This window comes from Peromyscus californicus, unplaced genomic scaffold (genome assembly GCF_007827085.1).
Source record: "Peromyscus californicus insignis strain IS unplaced genomic scaffold, ASM782708v3 Scaffold_13__1_contigs__length_99412109, whole genome shotgun sequence".
NCBI lineage: Eukaryota > Metazoa > Chordata > Mammalia > Rodentia > Cricetidae > Peromyscus > Peromyscus californicus.
The window spans coordinates 1,440,795-1,459,926 of record NW_026294424.1 but is presented as its reverse complement, the minus strand read 5'-3'; the positions used below and the strand labels follow the sequence as shown (position 1 = coordinate 1,459,926).

At 51.3% G+C, this 19,132-nt stretch overlaps 1 protein-coding gene across 2 annotated transcripts in view; it reads left to right on the top strand.

Moving 5' to 3' along the window:
• The window catches only part of Crmp1 (collapsin response mediator protein 1), a 52,925-nt gene extending 35,414 nt beyond the window's left edge, over nucleotides 1-17,511 (top strand). For both annotated transcript variants that reach the window (XM_052736083.1, XM_052736084.1), the window contains exons 5-14: nucleotides 1,455-1,516; nucleotides 2,431-2,511; nucleotides 4,050-4,118; nucleotides 4,901-5,021; nucleotides 5,760-5,916; nucleotides 8,135-8,276; nucleotides 9,331-9,501; nucleotides 11,580-11,759; nucleotides 14,276-14,441; nucleotides 16,487-17,511. In XM_052736083.1, the coding sequence (XP_052592043.1) occupies nucleotides 1,455-1,516; nucleotides 2,431-2,511; nucleotides 4,050-4,118; nucleotides 4,901-5,021; nucleotides 5,760-5,916; nucleotides 8,135-8,276; nucleotides 9,331-9,501; nucleotides 11,580-11,759; nucleotides 14,276-14,441; nucleotides 16,487-16,578 (1,241 nt within the window). In that variant the 3' untranslated portion in view covers nucleotides 16,579-17,511. The remainder of the gene's footprint in view (nucleotides 1-1,454; nucleotides 1,517-2,430; nucleotides 2,512-4,049; nucleotides 4,119-4,900; nucleotides 5,022-5,759; nucleotides 5,917-8,134; nucleotides 8,277-9,330; nucleotides 9,502-11,579; nucleotides 11,760-14,275; nucleotides 14,442-16,486) is intronic.
• Nucleotides 17,512-19,132: the final 1,621 nt, after the last annotated feature.

Below are 19,132 nucleotides of genomic sequence, written 5' to 3'. Positions count from 1 at the left end.
TCTTTGCAATCGGAGAGGTTCCATTGTTGTACCTGTGGCAAGGCGGAACGTCATGGGGACCGTGTGGTGGAGCGGAGCCACTCACCCCCTCAGGAAACTGTGAGAGGAGAAAGGGGAGGGCACGGGGTGCATCCTCCATGAATGGATGGATGTCCGAGCCCTCAGGAGCCAGTCATGATCCCAAAGTCCACCTGCTGGCAGCCTGGCCCCCAGCACACGAGCACACATCACATTCAAACCACAGCGGAGAATCAGTGTCTGAGTTTCCAGCTCCAGAAGAACCTGGATGTTGATGATGACAGTGGTATTGCTTCTGTGTCTATGAATAAATATATCAAGGTTTTATATTTTCAGAAGCGCCCCTCTCTGCAAGGAATGCAGTCTCTTAACCACCATATTTGTGCTTTCCCTCATACGTGTACTAATTGCGATATTTTTACTTGAGTGTACTTGATTAGTCATTGACATTTTTATACTAATCTTAGAGCACAATTTTCATTTCTAATTTTTCTGATTATTTTAAGAGAAGGAAATTTTGTGGCGGTCGTTTTCTACACACCAGACGTCTCTGGCTTGTCTCTGTCGCTGAGTGTAAAAGAAGTCTCATTCCCTTTAATACTTTGCCTCAGACTCTTTTTTTTCTCTTCTCCTAATGTTTTCATATTCTACCTACAAAGCTGAGTCACACATCACAGGTCCCAGGTGAGCAAGGCAAAGTGATCTCTGAGGCATACTTTGTCCTCAGACAGCTTGAAGAGGAATAAGAGACAAGCTCTCACCTGTCTGTCCTGTGCTCCCCCAAACTGCTCCTCACGTTCAAGTCCTGTCCTTTCTGTCTTTTTAAATTCATGCCTACCTATGCTCAGCCTAGAGTCTTCGGCACCCTCCTCCTGGCAGGATTCCCCAGCCTTCCCAGTGCCCATGTCCTCTCCGTTCTCAAGAGTCTGTCCATCACTGAATGTGCTCCATGGCACCCCCTAGTGGGGGAAGACTTATGCACTAGACCCAGCAGTTGATTGCATGTTGTGTGTGCCATGCACCAGGGTGTGGTTTGAACTAATTATGGCGCTGGACATCACCTTGTGTATTTGTATTACAATTTAAAAAAAAAAAATGTGACCAGGAAGCATATGTTCCCTTTGCTTCAGCTATAGGAAGACACTTTCTAGAAAGGAGGTTATCTCTACCATGCACCCCTTCCCCTTGCACAGTTCCCAGTCTCTTCCTTCTCTACCCCCTTCCTCCTTCCTTTACCTTCAGATCCAGCTCAGGTTTGATCTTTCCCAGAAGGCTCCAGATACTGCCTACCATCCCTAGGCTGGGTTGGATGCCCTATTGTGGACCTTATGGCATCTACTCTCCTGAGAGTTGCTACAGTGTACCTGGTCATTGACTTACTGCAAAGACCTTCATCTCGACTCAAACATGCTTTTCTCCATCTTATCTTGTGATAGGTGTCAACTCCTTCCAAGTCTACATGGCATATAAGGACCTGTACCAGATGTCCGACAGCCAGGTAAGCCCTGCAGCAAGCTTCTTCTTTTCACCTGTACAGGCTGGAACTAGCTGTGATGAGCAGGGGACCTTTAAAGCCTGGGCTCAGGTCCCACTCCCAGCACTAAATGCAATGTGCCCATTGCCCCTCCTCCACCGTTGTTCCTACCTAGAGAGAGATGGCGGTTTGAAGCCTAGGATCCTTGGCGGGGTATCCCTCACATAGCTCTTCCCCAGCATTCTCTGGGCAGCTTATTAACACGCAGCTGCTTGGAGCCCATTGTAGACATTCGGGAGTTGCCTTCTGCATATGTATGTATTTTCTGCAGGCTAGACAGTTTCCTTGGGGCTCAGGGGAGACTGGGGACCATCGCACACAGGCTTTGCAGAGGCAAGCTGTGGCCTCCTTCAAGCAGATGCAAGGCACTGAGGAATTCAGAGTCTGTTTTCTCATCAGAAGGGTGTTAGATCTCTGGCCCAGGGTTCAAGGAACTGAAGTCGATGCCCTGCCCTCCAAAGAAGCACCTTGGAGCAGATAACAACTTATTTAGGATCCTCAAGGCCTTTGATGCAGGGTATCTAGAAGGAGGAAGTTGGTTGGAGCTCATGGAAGTGGTAGTGTGTAACACATGGATGGAATTCTGACTGATGCTTCTTTCTTACATTGATCCACTGAGGCCCCTGGTGTGGATGTCAGCTGTGGGCTTCAGGTTGGGGGTCTTCCAAGGTGCTTCCTGCCTCTGAGTCTCCCCACCCATACCTGCATGCACGTGTCTTGGGGGCAGCAGTCTTGTTTGGCTCCACCCAACCTCCTGCCTCTTGATCTGGAAGACCCATGGGGTCTGCAGAGGCTGCAGGAGTAAACAGAGGAGCAGCCTTTTAAAGACATGGATTGCTGCACCTTGGTTTCTTACCAGCCCCATTTCTCCTCTTTAGCTGTACGAAGCCTTCACCTTCCTTAAGGGCCTGGGAGCTGTGGTCTTAGTCCACGCAGAAAACGGAGACTTGATAGCTCAGGTGAGTGGTGCAAGGTTCTCCTTCCTGCCATAAAGGGGTCCCCTTACAAAGTAGACTGTAAAAGAGGGGTGCATCCTCTATTAGTGAAATGACTGGGTGGGGAAGGGTGGAGCTGAGCACTGGGTGTCATATCACACGTGAAGATAAGAGATGTTTGCTTGTGTGCAGTGTGCCTACTGGAAAGGCACTTGGCTTCTGGGACCTGTTTTCTCCTCTGTATTGTGAGGTTCTGAACGAAACTGTTCTGCAAGTAGGGAAAGGGTGCCATGTGCACGCGGCATCTTTTTAAAAATGTGGATTCTGAGGGTTGTACTCATTCTCGTGTTTGCACAGTTATCACTTTACCAACTGGGCCATCTCCCCAAGCTCCTTGTATTAGTCAGGGTTCCCTAGAGGAACAGAACATACAGAATGACTTACACATTATATATGTTGTATATAACATAGTAAATCAAATGAGTGGTTTAGATGTTGTGGTCCAGCTAGTCCAACAACGCCTATCTACCAAGGGAAAGCCCAAGAATCCAGTCGTTGTTCAGTCCAGGAGGCTGGATTCTCAAATAGTCTTGAGTACATGCTGGAATCCCAAAGAAGTAGGCTCTGATGCCAGTGAGGGAGTGGACACACCAGGAAGAGTGAGGGCAAGCAGGCGAAGAGCAAAATCTTCTTCTGTGTTCTTTGTATAGGCTGCCACCAGAAGGTGTGGCCCAGATTGAAGGTGGGTCTTCTCCCTTCAGATGATTTCATAAAGAAAAATCCCTCACAGGTGCACCCAGCTGCTTGGGCTCTAGTTAATTCTAGATTTAGTCAAGTCGACATCCAAACATAGCCACCACACTTCTAGAAAGGCTTATTTTCGGTCTCCGTTCTGGAGATCAACAAGTGTGATGTTGGCCTCTGCTTGGCTTCTGAGGAGGAAGACTGACAGCTTCTTCCATCAGCAAACCGGAAGATGGGGAGAGAGCGTATGGGGGGCCTGAGGGAGGAGGTGGAGGATGGTGGTGGCTTGTCTGGTGACATCCTGCCTTAGGGGGAACTGACCCCCTCCCCAGAAAGAAAGAGGTACAGTTCCGGCTCATAGTTCTGGAGGTCCGGGAGTGTGGTAACTACCAGGCTCTGAGGAGCTTCTGGTGAGGGCCTAGGCAGACGAGTCTCTTCCTGAGACGAAAGCCCACCCTACAGGAAAGCATCAGTATCTCTCGGTGCCCATCACCCCTTACTGGCTTTCTCATTTCCTAGCACCCTCACATGGGGGCCAAGCCACCATTGAGTTTTGAGGAGACAGGCCTTGTGCTTCCTCTCGTCAGTTCCTGGAGTTCTAGAACAACACAGATACTGCTGAGGGTGGGCACAGGATGGGCATGAATAAATGGTGGGGAGGGCTGGTAGAGTGGGAAGAGTAGCCGGTCACTCTCAGTCCACTGGCTGGCCTGTGGGAGCCTCCTCATGCTGGCCTCATCTGCCTCATGTCAAGCAGGGGCTGGGAGAGTGGCTCCTCTCAGCTCCCTCATTCCGGCTCATTGGTGATTGTCTCCTAGGAACAAAAGCGGATCTTGGAGATGGGCATCACCGGTCCTGAGGGGCATGCTCTGAGTAGACCTGAGGAGGTAAGGACTCCCCACTCTGCGATCTGTAATTGCCAAGTGCTCATTCCAGAGCCCTTCAGCTGGAACAGAACAGTTGCACCCAGCCCCTCCCACTTCCCCCTGCTCTGTCCTCTCCACTCCACTCCCTTCTCCCTACCCCTTCCCAGGGCTCTGGAGGATGCAATCAGAGAGGCCACAAAAGGCCTCACCTATGCCAGGGTCCAGGAGCATCACCCCTGGACCCTGCACACACCCAAGTGTCCTGACTTGGGAGAATCTTCACTGAGAACTTGGTATATATTAGCGACAGGAAAGCGGACTGAAGAGTTCCCTAGTGTCTCATCGAATCATTCCTCTTTCAGGGCCAGGCCTTGAGCGGTTGTAAATTAAAAACCCAAAACAGAAGTCACAGCAGGTGTTTTGGCTTGCTAATCCCGAGAACATGGTTGGTCTAGAGGAAGCTGAGATGAAATGAATCAGGTTCAGTGGGTGAATAAGAAAGCATTGTGGGCCATGGCTGTGCCCTGATGTCACGGGGTCAGTCATTTGCCATGACCATTTGTGTGCCTTTTGGTACAGTGGTCCCCTCTCAGCCTGTGTAGTGTTTCTCAACAAGCTCAGGGCATCGCTCCATCTCCAGCTCTCCCACCGGACTCCTTTTAACTTTTCTCACTCCTCATATGTTTTCCTCTCCTCCTGTTAAGTGGAAAATTTCCCTGTTGGGGACAGTCAAGAAGAAGGACATGGGTCCAGGGGTGGCTGCCCCCTTCCTCCCGTGACCTTTGTATTTGCTGTGTCCCCAGCTGGAGGCCGAAGCCGTGTTCCGGGCGATTGCCATTGCAGGCCGGATCAATTGCCCTGTGTATATCACGAAGGTCATGAGCAAGAGTGCAGCGGACATCATCGCGCTGGCCAGGAAGAAAGGCAGGTGGTGCTTATCCTCCTGAGGGGCGACGGAAGGATGCCCACGTTCACTCCAGAGCAGAGGTTGCCAGGAGCTGGTAGCCTATGGCCTCTAGTGTTCTGAAGGGGTGGTCTGGGGTTGCACAGTACGGAGTTGGTTTTAGATTTGACTGCTAGGGTGCCACCGGTCAGAGACCTCTGCAAGTCCCCAACAAGCTCTGAGCCTCGGCTTCTTCATTTGTGACGATCCCTGCTTCCAGCGACCAGATGGGATCGTGTGGCACCTTGCTGGCTTTAGAGCCTTTCTCTGGGTTTCACACACGCTGATGATTAGTCAGGAATGGCCTGCAGGTCCTCCTGCATCCTGTCTCCCTTTTTGTGGGGCTATTCCCTGGGCTCTCCACCTGGCTTGCCCCTCTCCTGGGCTCTGTCCAGGACTCACACTGGGAGCTGATGCTCAGGGTTACCACATAGCCTAAGAGAAGAGCCAGTTGTGGGTTGGGAAGAAGGAAGGCATTTGTCCCACAGACCATAGTACAGGGACAGCAGGAGCTGGGATAGATGAGTGCTGGCCTAGGTCAGCTGCCCTAATTGGATACAGAATCGGGTGTTGACAGTAAGGGGCACTATGTGGTGCTGCCCCTGAGGAAGATGCCAGGCTATTGGCTTCTAGTCGGTCTCCTCTGCCACAGACCCTCCTTTGGTGCCAGCATGGACACTGTTGGCTATAACCACACTCCTTGTGTTTGCCCCTTCAAGGCCCTCTTGTCTTCGGTGAGCCCATTGCTGCCAGCCTGGGGACCGATGGCACCCACTACTGGAGCAAGAACTGGGCGAAGGCAGCTGCATTTGTGACCTCCCCTCCCCTGAGTCCAGACCCCACCACTCCTGACTACTTGACCTCCTTGCTGGCCTGGTGAGAGCCACAGGGACGGGGAGGCAGGGCTGGGGTTGTGGCTAGAGTCTGCAGCCGGAAACCACAGGCTAGTTAGACACACTAGAGAAGGGAGGCTTGGGGTCTATGCTTCGAAAACAGTCCTCCATGTTGTTTATAGCAATTCTTCCTGGACCTACGGGTGTGTTTCACCTAGTGATTGTTCACTTATTGAGCGCCTGCTCCCACCAGCTCAGCATTGTTTATGCACCTGCTGTGTGCATAGGAAGTTAGGTGCCATTGGTAACCTCCAGGACGAGGGATAAGAGGCCAGGATTCAAATCTTGCCTTGGCCACTTACTGGTCCTGTCATCTTGGGCTTGTCACAGTGTATGTAAGGACTCCCTGTCTCACTCAGCTTGCTCATTGGCCACGTACACAGTCAATGCCTGCTCATACAGGGCTAGCTCTGGCTCAGTACAGATGAAAGGAAGTTCATCTGAAAAGCAGCCACCGTCACTGGTAAAGCATAGTATTCTTCACATAGTAGCGCACAGCCCTGTAATCCCTTCCATAGTCAGCGTGAGAGAAGAGGGCTTTGCAAGACCACACAGTAAGCTAAGGAGGACAGGCTGTCCTGGAAAGGGTAGACGGCTGGGGCTCCGTGGAGGAGGCTGGACTTGGGGATAAGACAAGACTTCCCAATATAAGGAACTGTGTGTGTGTGAACAAGGAGACTGGGATGTGCACCGTGTGGAAATCTCTCTCCCAACATGACGCAGACACTATTTGCTGGTGAATTCAAGTGCCGACTCAGTGCCCAACTCAGAGCTTGTGAAAGTCTGACACTTCTTCAAACTACAAAAGGAGTTCACATCTCCCCAGGATCTGCTGTCCTACAGTCTTGGCCAACCCAGAAAAAGGCAGAAACATGATTATAGTCCACGGAAACTGATGATGTCTTGCACCCTTGGTCATGGCCACTCTGGCTCAGTGTGCTGGTGCCTCTTGCCTTCATGGATGCCATCCCTATTCACTGTTTGTGCTTAGGCACTTTAAATATCAGTGGGACCAAAGAGAACACCCCCATGATTTCTCCTCCCAAAGTGGAGTCCAGAGGGCAGAGCATGACCTGGACCTCACTCCTTGACTAGACTCTCACTTGGTCTTTCTCCAGGCTGACTTTACCTCGCCTCTGCCCTTGGTGCTCTCTGCCCAGCTTAAGAGTCTTGGGCTAACAGTGGCACCCCCCGCCCCCAAGAAAGCACTGTGTCTCAGGGCCTCTGCACTCCACCCCCTGCCTAGCACTCTCTCATGTGTCTCTCAGTTGGTATTTGCTGCTTCCAGACCTTTGCTGGAAGCTTCCTTCTCAGAGAGGTATCTTCTGGTCCTCAGATTTAAAATGGCAGCTCAGCTCACCTGCAACACTCCTGTCCAATCTGCTGTGGTCTTGTTTCTACACCCACAATGCCACGGTCTGTTGACGATCACCATGGCTTCACATCAGTCCAGACACACAGCATGTGTGTGATGTGGGTTTGCTAAACATCTAAGTACAGACAGTCCTAAGCAGGACAATTCTTAGGCACATGTCTGGCATCTAAGTGACTTACATATCCTAATACTATAATGTAGAGGACAGCTTCAGCCTGCATTTACAAGCACCAAGTCACAGACCTGTCTTCACTGAAACTAGTCTCCAGGTTCAGGTTCTGGATGCATCCAACGGTCCTTGCTTCCCAACTCTCAAGGGACCAAATGACAAACCCAGAGATCTGTCACTCAGCTATTACCTAAGATAGTATTTGTTCTGTGAGCCCAGCACAGAAGCCCCAGCTGCCATAGGCCAGTAACCTCACTCTAAGAGACACATATCAGTGTGTGTGACTCTCCTGTGACATGTAGAGATATCAGACTCAGGTTGAAGATGGGAGGCTCCTGATATATAGGACATAGGCATGGACCAGCAGGCTTTGAGTTGACAGGCTGACTTTGGATGACTGACTGTATTATTATCTATTGCAACAGGGGTGGGAACATAGCTCATTGGTAGGGTGCTTGCCTAGCATGTGATACACCGTGAGTTCAATTCCAAACACCAGAGAAAAATATTGAGACAAAATTCCTGATGCCTGATGCCTCCTTCAGAACTTTCCATAGAACCACTGGGGCTTGAAGTACCACTTCTGGGCTGGGTGACCTATGCCTGGGACTGCTGTTCACAGTGAGTGTGACTCTGCCTTCTTTCTGCTCTTGCCAGTGGAGACTTGCAGGTCACAGGTAGTGGCCACTGTCCCTATAGTACTGCCCAGAAAGCTGTGGGCAAGGACAACTTCACTCTGATCCCTGAGGGTGTCAACGGCATAGAGGAGCGGATGACAGTTGTCTGGGACAAGGCAGTGGTAAGTTCACCCCACCTTTTGCCTGGAAGATTCTAGATGTACTCTGCCTGGCCCATCTCTCTCTTACCTGAAAGTAGAGATGGGAACAGAGGACTCCTGGGAAACTAGCCCCAGGCTGTAAAGTCCTCGCCTCCTGATGTCATAGTCCTTGAATGAAGGATGGAAAGTGGCTGGTGGATGGAAGTGTGCTTTAGCTCATCAGAAACGGCTCTGTAAATTGTGTGTCTATCCTTGTGTGTGCATGTTTGTGGGTGCACATGTGCCGTGGTGCATTGTGTGAAATTCAGAGGACAGCCTGGGGGAGTCAGTTCTTGCCTTCTACCAGGTCCCAGGAATTGAACTCATGTAATCAGGTTTGGTGGGAGGCATCTTTACCTGCTGCATCATCTTGCCAGTCCCCACCTTAATTACTTATTTAATTTTGATTATGATTGTTTGTGTTGTGGGTGTTTGAGCTGCTTGCTATGTCTGTGTCCCACATGTGTGCCTGGTGCCCTTGGAGGCCAGGAGAAGGTCCTGGAGACCTCAACTGTTGTGAGCTGCCATGTGGGTGCTGGGAATGGAATCTGGGTCCTTTGGAAATACAACCAGAGCTCTTAACCACTGAGTTGTCTCTCTAGCTCCCATCTAATTTTTTGAGACAGGGTCCCTCTCTGGCCTAGGACTCACCAAGTAGGTATGAGACTGGCTGGTCACTGAGCCCCAAGGATCCTCCTGTCTTTACCTCCCCGGTGCTAAAATTACAGATGTGTGTTGCTTTGCCTTACTTTTTACATCAGTGGACATTGAACTTGGATCCTCCTGCTTGTATGGCAAACACTACTGACTGAGCTATCTCCTGGGCCCAGTTTTTAGTTTTTATAAAACGTGGGCCTAGAACCACTGATAGGCCTTCCCAATGGCTCATGTGCAGCAGACCTCTGCAGTTCCTTTGATCCCTGCTCTGATCAGACCAGGGCCTCCAACGGAGCCTGGTTTCCATCTGTGAGGACCCCACTGGAAGGCTCAGGTCTGTGCCCATCTCTCTTCCTCAATGTTTGGGTCTTGATTGCAGGCTACCGGCAAGATGGATGAGAATCAGTTTGTTGCCGTCACCAGCACCAACGCAGCCAAGATCTTCAACTTGTACCCAAGGAAAGGTCGGATTGCTGTGGGCTCTGACGCTGATGTAGTCATCTGGGACCCAGACAAGATGAAGACCATAACAGCCAAAAGCCATAAATCAGTAAGCCCCAGCTCATCCATGACACTCTTAGTTTGGGTGGGCGATTTTTCCTTTGGGCCATTTCAGAAGTTTCTGGTTAAAAGTGATGCAGGGTTTCCCCAAATCTGCCACATGGCTGCATCAGCCATTTACACTTCTCCTATTGGAGAGATTCCAAGAAGGTGCTTTGAGCAGGCTAAGCCAGGCTGTGGTTATGGTCCTGTGAGCATGCTTTCCTCCCTCTGACCCTCTCTCTGCACACAGGGCAGACACATCTGTTCCTGGCTATTGTGTTCCCTGGAAGAGTGGCCTGTGCTCTTACCCCTTAGCCATCTCTCCAGTCCCGAGTATACCTTTTTAAAATGACAGCTTTGAATGGAAATCATGGCACAAAATTTGAGGGAATGGTTGTTCTGTTTGTGAGCAGGCTGCAGAAAAAAAGTAGCCAAAATTGACTGTGTAGCCGAACAAAAAAAGAAAACATGGTATGAGATACAAAGTTGGGGGCAAGAATTGAGTTTGGGGATCTGCCAGTTACCAAAGGAAGGGTAGGTTCTTTGCAAGGTGGGAAACTACCGAGACTACTGAATGTCTGCAGAAGCAATGCACAGTAAGGGTTTTGCCTGTGTTGCCTGGGGGAAGAGACCTGCCCTCACTACCGGCTGTAGGTCACAGCATCGAGAAGGCCAGGTGCTGAGACAGACTCCAGGGTGTAATGTGTGCCCCTAGGATACTGTCACAGCAACAGGGAGACTCACCGTGTTGCCAGAGCTGGAATCTAGTGTCACCTCTTCAGGTGATGGAGATCACATGATCACACCTGCAGACGGCACACACAGTGTGTTTTAGCAAAAGCGTCACACCGATGGGACATTTGTTTGATATTGGGAAGTGGGTAGACCAGTGGTAGCCCAAGTGCGTGATGGGACTCAGATCAGCAGCTTGTGAACTTTCAAGGGTTCTCAGACTTGAACTCAATGCTGAGGAGCTCTGGGGTCAGGGGTAGAATAAAGAATCTCAGGATGTGTAGATAGCACTTGTGTGTGGGACAGTTAGAAGCAGAAAGCTTCATCGGAGGTAAAAAGAGAAGCTTTTCTTCCAGATCCCCTTCATACCATTTGATTGTTTTCAACCACACGTGACCCATTGTTGCAATAATTAATAACCAATAAACACAATTAAAAAGAATAGGTGAAAAGCCACTGGAGGGTGGCAGCTGCCTAATGGGATTGAGTACCTCTTCAAGTGTCACAAACCAAACGCAGGTTTTTAGAGGTTCTGTTGTCTTCTTCATTATTTTTAGGATTTTATTTTTTAACTATTTGTGTATCTAACTGTGTGTTTGTGCACATGAATGCATTGCCTGTAGAGGCCAGAAGAGGGAACTGGATCCCCTGGAGCTGGAGTTACAGGGCTGTGAGCAGGGTGTTGGGACCCAGCAGCTCTGGTCCTCTGGGAGAGCAGCAGGATTCAGCAGCTGAACATGATCCTCTGCTGACTTTTTTTTTTTTTTTGAGGGGGGATATGGAGGTCAGAGAACATATTGAGGGCGTCAGTTCTCTCCTTCCACCAGATCGGTCCCAAAGCTCAAACTCAGGTCATTAGGCTTGGCAGCAAGTGTCGCTATCCACTGAGCCACCTCACAGGCCCGTTGTCTTTTCACTTGTTGAGACAGTGACAGCACGGCCTTGCCCTGTGCTCACACTGTAAGTGTGCAATGCTCCTTCCACCCAGCAGTGCAGGCTGGGCTCAGTACCTGGGACGTGATTTTGAAACCCATGTCCTTTGACCTTGGATTTTAGTTTAGGAAGCTCTCCCCCGCAAAAGATCATCTCACAGACATGTGCATTACAGCCAGAATGTCCATAGCGTTTGTTCGCAGAGGAGAGTGCTCCTATTCCAGATGCCCAGGGTGTGTGTTAACTGTCAGGACCAGCAGGAGCTGTTCATTGTCTGCTATACACAGTGCACTATTACACAGAGAAGAAGTCGTCACTGGGAAATGCTTGTAACAGAGCATCACATTATGTGTGTTGTACTGATGCAGGGGAAGCGTTGGGTGTGGTACAGAAGTAAATCTGGACCTTTTGCACTCACAGACTGTGGAATACAACATCTTTGAGGGCATGGAGTGCCACGGCTCACCTCTGGTGGTCATCAGCCAGGGAAAGATTGTTTTTGAAGATGGAAACATCAGTGTCAGCAAGGGCATGGGCCGCTTCATCCCTCGGAAGCCATTCCCAGAACACCTCTACCAGCGTGTCAGGATCAGGAGCAAGGTGAGCGCCTGCATGGAGGGCCCTTGTGCTGTGCCAACCGCTTCTTGGGGGACTGGGTTTGGTCCTGTGCAGAGCTGATGAGCATGTTTGTTTGTCTGAGAAGTGGGCTTGGATCTGAAGCCCAGGCCATCAGACGAGGAGAAGGAGATTGCAGGCCTTGCAGGTTGTGTTGCATACACCTGTGTGTGGGAGAGGTGTTCACAAGTCCTGCATCATCTTGGAGGATCTTCACATGGCCCGCTGGAGGGTCATGGGCCTCATCTCCCAGATTAGAACCTGATTCTCAGGGCCAGGAAAGACTGCCCCCGTTACCCAAATGTCACAGTGAGAATGCATAGCCCAGCATCCCTGAGAGCTGGCTCCCTCCTGACCTGCCTAGCCCTCTCATCCCTCCTGCCAGATGTGTGTCTATCTTCTCTGAGATCTTTTTTTTTTTTTTTTTTTTTTTGGTTTTTCGAGACAGGGTTTCTCTGTGTAGCTTTGCGCCTCTCCTGGAACTCACTTGGTAGCCCAGGCTGGCCTCGAACTCACAGAGATCCGCCTGGCTCTGCCTCCCGAGTGCTGGGATTAAAGGCGTGCGCCACCACCGCCCGGCTTCTCTGAGATCTTGAGACTTGGCCTCGGAAGGCCCTAGCCAGGCATAGAGCAGGCACTGTCCTTGTCTGACTCAGAGGAGGGAGACTCCTGACTGTGGCTGTCCTCCTTGTCACCATAGCAACTTGTTACTCACATGAGCCCAGTGTGTCAGAGGGACCAGCTGTGTATGCTGCCTGTCTGTTTCTGTTCCTTATATGTAGTATGAATGCATACTTGTGTGTCCACTTTGTGTACTATACACTGGGGTCCATCACATGTATTGAACACCATGCATATGGACCCACTGGGCGTACTGTGCATGCATGCATGTGTGCCCATCTGTCCATTGCTCATATTTGTGTATGCCCATTGTGTATTGTGCACCCATGTATGTATGCGTTCACTTATCCATTGTGTATATTATACATGTATGCCTATGTGTGGGTGTGTGCCCACTGAGTGTGCTGTGCATGTGTGTGTGTTTATTGCATGTACTGAACATGTCTGCATATATATAGATAGGTGTGTGCCTTGCATACTGGGGTGTATATACATGTGCGTGCACGTTTGTACATGAGCGGGTGTGTGTTCATGCATGTGCTCCCACTCTCGTACTTCACTGGCAGGACGACTGATTTAGACAGGAAAGTCAGACACCTCCTCCCCCAGCTCTAGGCCCCACGGAATTGTCTTCCTCTGTCAGCTCTCCCTGTGCCTCTGCCACAAGGGCAGCACTAGATAGACACACGTCACAGGCACTGTGCATCAGGTGGGAAGACTAAGTTTGGGGAGGGGCAGAGTGGACCTGGGGTCTTGGGTACCAGAATGGCTGGGATGCCCACTCCACACCCAGGGCCAGCAGCTCCCTTGCTGGGTTGTAGACCTTTCACCTGGTCTGCAGCTGAGGCCCATGGGAACAGTTGACTGTCACTGAGAAAATACCTGGCCCAATACTAAGGAATCAGTTTACACAAGTGGGGGCAGGTTGCTCTACTTAGGGTTCCTTGCCCGTGTGCCTGGGTAGCGGGCAGGAGCCAGGCCGGGAGCGGGACACAGACCTGTGGCTACTCTGAGCCCAGGGGGAGGTGGTGACTGAGGGAAGGGATGAGAAGCAGGGTGGCAGAGCCTGAGGAGGGGGCTCAGATCACTGGAGGCCTTGGCAGTCAGGGAACAGGGCCGTGGGACAGGAGAGTGGTACAGGGTCAACGGGGGCCCTTCAAGTGGTCCAAAGCTGAGCATGCCAGCTTTGGAGGAGGCGCCTGGATCTGGGGTCAGGGCATGGTCTCTTGCCACCCCCGACCCCTAGAGGGCCTTGTATGCTTCCCTGGATGAATGCTGTTCTCTGAGGCCATCTCTCCTGGTCCTCGTTGAGGTTCTCTGGGCTGTGCAGGATCTCCAGGGGGTCCCATGGGTCCCTTCTCAGCTCTGGGCTGTGTGGGCCTCCTTTCAATTCTATGGCTGCCAGCTTCTCTGCCTCAGGATGGTGGTGGTCTGCCCCCTTGAGGTACTCACTGAGGGGCTCCTGGACTCCTGACCTCCCTGTCTCTCCCTCCCCCACTCCCTTCTTTAACCAGTCACGTGCCCCAGTCGCTCATCTCCCTATGCACTTCTGTACAGATGGGAAGACTGACCCCTGAATGCTGTAGTCTGGGTCTTAGGACCCGCAGAGGAGGAAGTAGAAGGAAAAGTGTGTGGAAATGACTTGAGGTCCTTCAGCATGAAGCTCTGTGTGCATGTGTGTGAACAGATGTGCCCATCTATGGAGCATATGCATGTGTGTGAATGTATATCCACATTGCACTGTGGCACATGTCTGTGTGTACACAAGTGTGGCTTGTGCGAGCATGTGTGATGTACAGCTAGATGGCCTCAGATCCGCTCTGTTGCCAGGGCAGAGGCATGGACACGCGTTAACCTGACCCCTCCCTCTTTCTGTTTAGGTTTCTGGGTTGCACGGTGTTTCCAGGGGAATGTACGATGGTCCCGTGTACGAGGTGCCAGCTACACCCAAACATGCAGCTCCTGCTCCGTCTGCCAAATCTTCACCTTCCAAACACCAACCCCCGCCCATCAGGAACCTCCACCAGTCCAACTTCAGCTTATCAGGTAGTCTCGTGGTAGCCAGGCTCCTGTGGAAAGGGGCCCATGGCCTCAGGCATAGGTAGAGAAGGCCAGAAGGTCAAGGGCACATTCTCTGCTGTGCCCTGAGGCACAGCACAGACAGGTGTTTTTAGGGTGCAGCACAGCATGTTGATTTTTGACTTGACAGTAGTCAGCCCTGGGCTTAAGCATGCCAGGGGATGTTACCACTCTCATACCATGAAGCTTAGTGTGGAGCCCAGGGATGGGTATGGGGCAGGCACCCTGTCATTTGCTGGCTCCATGCTCTGTGCCTGGCTCTCAGCCATCCTCCTCAACTCCAGGCTTAGGAAGCACAGTCGGGACTTTATGTCATCCCCACGTGGTGGTGGTGGTGGTGGTGTGTTTCTGGCATTGAAATTTCACAAAATTCAGTTTCAAAGAATCAGGATTACATGCAACTCTACCAGATGGCCACAGGAGGGCATGTGCACATGTGTATACACACACACACACACACACACACACACACACACACACACACACACACACACACTTGGGAGCACTACACAGTCCTTGAAGTGATCCCAGTTGTTCGAGCCAGTGCAGGGTTCTAGGGATTTGATGATGAGTGATGCACAGCTGGACAGCTTTAGATGAGCCGAGAAGCCTGCTGAATTCCACAGTTCAAAGGCATTCAATGGCTTTTTAAGATGCAACCATTTAAAACCTGAGCATGAGCTCATGAGCTATGTAAAAAACAGTCAGTGGGCTAAAGTAGGTCAGTGGGTCATCCCAGCAAAGGCATGTGCTAGCAACAGAGAGGGAGGCAGGAGCTAAGAGAAGGATGAAATTTCAGTTTAAATTATAAGACGAGAGGTACCCTGCAGGGCGTGCAGTGGGTACTGGGTCAGGGGACCCCAGGACACCTCACTTTCCATATTCCTTTCTTGGAATAGTTATCTGAGTGCAATTCTGGTGTTAAAGGCGGCTGATGTTATTGCACAAAGAGACCCCAAGCACAACCCTGGCATCTTGTCTGGTGTGCCCAGAGAGCTGCCCTCCATGCTGTGCTGTGAGGAGGCTTGGAGACAGTGGCATCTCACAGCCATTGCAGACTGGCTTTCTAATCCCATCAGGCAAATAAATACTGTAGATCTATCATTAGAAGTGGATAGAAACATCTTTAGAATAAAGACAACCATGTAATAACAAGCCTGTGTTAGGGCCCCCCATTCCCTCTGAAGCCCATGGTGCCGCTCTCAGGGCCTCATGGATATTTACCAAGTGTCACTATTGCTGCCAGCGACATAGCTGGTCTCCCCATATGGCTATCAAGTTCACCCTTGTCCACTTAAAAGGCAGGACAGTGCTATGGTGCATAGGTGCGGTGTGTCAGTCTAACGGGTGTTTTCGTGGTAAGCATGATGCAGCGGGCTAGGAAGGGAAATGAGGGCAGTGATGGGCAAAGTCCCGAGTTACCAGGAGGACGGAGAGCTGCCAATGAGATGCCTGGGAGAACCAGATCTGCACTCGAAGGCAGGCTCACCTAGACAGGCCCTGTGAGATCAGGGTCAGAAGGGAAGTTGGTTAGTCTACATACAGGCACAGGACACTGTGCAGAGGAGGGTGGGCTTTGGGGACAAGCCAGTGTGGGCATGAGTCCTACCTTCTCAAGTCTAATGTCTGAGTCCTTAGGGCACTCAGTCTGAGCCTCAGCTCTCTTACCTCTGAGCTGTATCCATCACGGTATTGTGGGTTCTCAGCACAAACCAGTGCACCTAGTCTGCTACACACAGTAGGAACTCACTAAGTGAGGCCAAACTCTGCAGGGGTCGGAGATCTAGGAGGGGAACCCCAGGACTGGCAGGTGCCCAGGAGAGGTCAGGCAGGTCTACAGGTCAGGGAGGCTTCCCTGGGTGAACCTGGACAGGGTCTTGAAGGTGGGTTGGAATGCTGAGCGTTTCAGGATGGGGTGTAATACCCACAAAGGTGGGGAGGGCAGAGCCTCAGCGTCAGTACACCCAGGTGATGCAAACAGGTCTTATTCCACACACTTCTGTCTCTTTCAGGTGCCCAGATAGATGACAACAATCCAAGGCGTACAGGCCACCGCATCGTGGCGCCCCCTGGTGGCCGTTCCAACATCACCAGCCTCGGTTGACCTCAGATGAGCCAGCTACGCAAGAGTGAAGGATTCTGGGAAAATGTCCATTCCTTTTCCTGTCTGTGTTTTTGAAGCCCACAGTTTTAGTTGGTACTGATGGAGGGGAGATTGAGTTGATGCTCTTTCCTTCTCTGTTTAGGAAGAAGTGGTACTAGTGTGGTGTGTTTGCCTGGAAGTTCCTTGCCCACAGCGTGTGTTCACACCGACTCCACCTCAGAGCATGGTGTCTCCATTTCCCCTTCCTAGTGATCCCCAGGTGTAGCATCGTCCTCTACCATCCCCTCCACTCCTCCACGACCCTCTGAGTGATGGTTCCTTTGCGCCCTGTAGCTGTTCTAGGATAGGATGCATGTTAGTAAGTTACGTATGCAAGTCTGAGCGCGGCTGATGGACATCGCCGAGGACCGACATAGACACGATGCCAAGACCTTAGCCCCCAGGGGAGACTCCCAAACTCTTAAAAACGAAGGCTCTGCCCTCAGAGTCTTCACTGGAAGGATGTCATCCCCATCCCCACCCTGACTGAGACCTGTGAATATGCAGAATGGCAGGGAAGCCTTCCACCTGGTCATAGAGTTTCTCACCCACGTCCTGTGTCCGCAACCCGGTCCCTGTACCTGGCCATGGTGTCTTTCTGGTCTGTGTGTTCTTCCAGCCAGCCTTGGGCTTTGGGCCCAGCCAGGCTCACACCCAGAAAGTGGTGTCCTGACACACCCCTCAAGCCTGAGGACGGTGGGGTAACAGCTCTGCCCAGGCTGCCTGAGTCCCTGTCCCTCCGAGGAGGTCAGCGGGGCAGTCAGATTTTTAAAGTTTTGTACAGTTTTCCTTTGTATTCACTTCCATTTTTACTTAATAACTGACTTGTTGGTGGCTCTTATTTCTGAATTCAAAGCTTGTGAAAAAAAATAAAGAAATTAAATTGCCCGTTGACCTGAGTGGGTGTTTTCATTTGGGTGGATCAAATGCCTAGCAGTCATCCTGACTCTGTGATGGCCAAGTTCTGGGGACACTGGGGGTGGCCGATGGGAGGGAACAGTTAGTACATGACTTAGGAGCGATGGGTCAAGACTCTGGATCAATAGGTGGGCTTCTTGGATATGCATTGATTGACACAGCTCAGCTCACAGCTGGGTCTGCATAGAAACTGGGCTACTAAGGACAAAAGTGCTGAGTGGCTTGCCATGCCACTCTCTAGAGCAGAGGCCCTGGGAGAATTCTGTACATTTCTGTAAGGAACCACACTGCTCCCCAACCAAGTCAGCTCGGGGTTAAAGAAGAAGAGGATCCCCAAGTAGAGGGCACCCTTGCAAATGTGATCTTTCTCAACAGTTCCCCAGAGGCCCCGTAGGAAAGAATATGGAGCCAGACCAACTTGGCTTAGAGGAAAGATCCTTATTCACGGTGGCTGTTCCTATGTGGGGAAAGCATTGCAGGACTCCGTGAGTGCCCAGAGCCTACTTGGGGTTTGCTGTGGATCTCCTGGGCACCAAGCAGCCCCATCTTCATGCCCAGCTACTGCCTTCAAATTATCTGTCAGGCAGGGCTCAAGGTCTATTGGGCAGCTTGGGTCCCAGCAAATGCCTGAGTGCATGGGGGTCAGCATGCAGGGGCACAAGCCCCGCACTGGGAAGGAGGTTCTGTTCTCACCACACTTCTGTGTTTGGGGCTGTGTACCAGCTCCATAGAAAGCAGGGATCTGGCCACCCTCTGCCTCCTGAGGAGCTGTGGTCTCCTATCATGACCTGGGAGTGAAGTCACATGGGTAGGTCCTGGACAAGGGCTTCTCTTAGGCCAGCCCTCCGTGTCCTTATCCCCCTGACTCCCCTCTGAGCTGCCTTCCCCTGCATGGTCTCCGGAATGCAGAGGTTCTGGTTTTAAAGGCAGGAAGGGGTCATGGAGAGAAGATTGGCACCATGTGACTGGGTTAGAATCTTTGAAGAGACTTAGGAGAGGCTATTGGTGAAGGTGCAGCCCAGATGCAGAGGAGAGCCCGGCATTTCAGAGATGCCAGTACCCTGGGACAGTCACCAAGGACAGTGGCATGCGTGGAGTGAAGCAGCCTGAGCCGAGGAGACTGGGGTGTGCGCTGTGGCTGGCAGAGCCTGAGAAGGGGAGCACCTAGGCTCTCTGAACCCCACAGGATTGTGAGCGGGTTGCAGACATCTGGTGCTGAACTATTCACATTGTTGAACTTTGGTTTGTTTTGTTCTGATTGTGACTGTGCCCTGGCTCTTCCCTTTTAGAATAAGGAAGTCTTTCACTTGGATGTTTCTTTTTCTTTTTTAAACAGAAGTCCATAATTAAGAGACGTTGGAGTTACAGAGAATTTGGGTACTTTGGATATTTTTTAATTAATTAATTCATTATATATCCCTGACCACAGCCTCCCTTCCCTCTTCACCTCCCACTGCCCCCCCCCCCCCGCAATCCACCCCTCCTCCATATTCACTAGAAATGGCCAGGCCTCCCATGGGCATCACCAAAGCAAGGCATATCAAGCTGCCATAAGACCAAGCACCTCCCCTTGTATTCAGGCTGGACAAGGCAATCC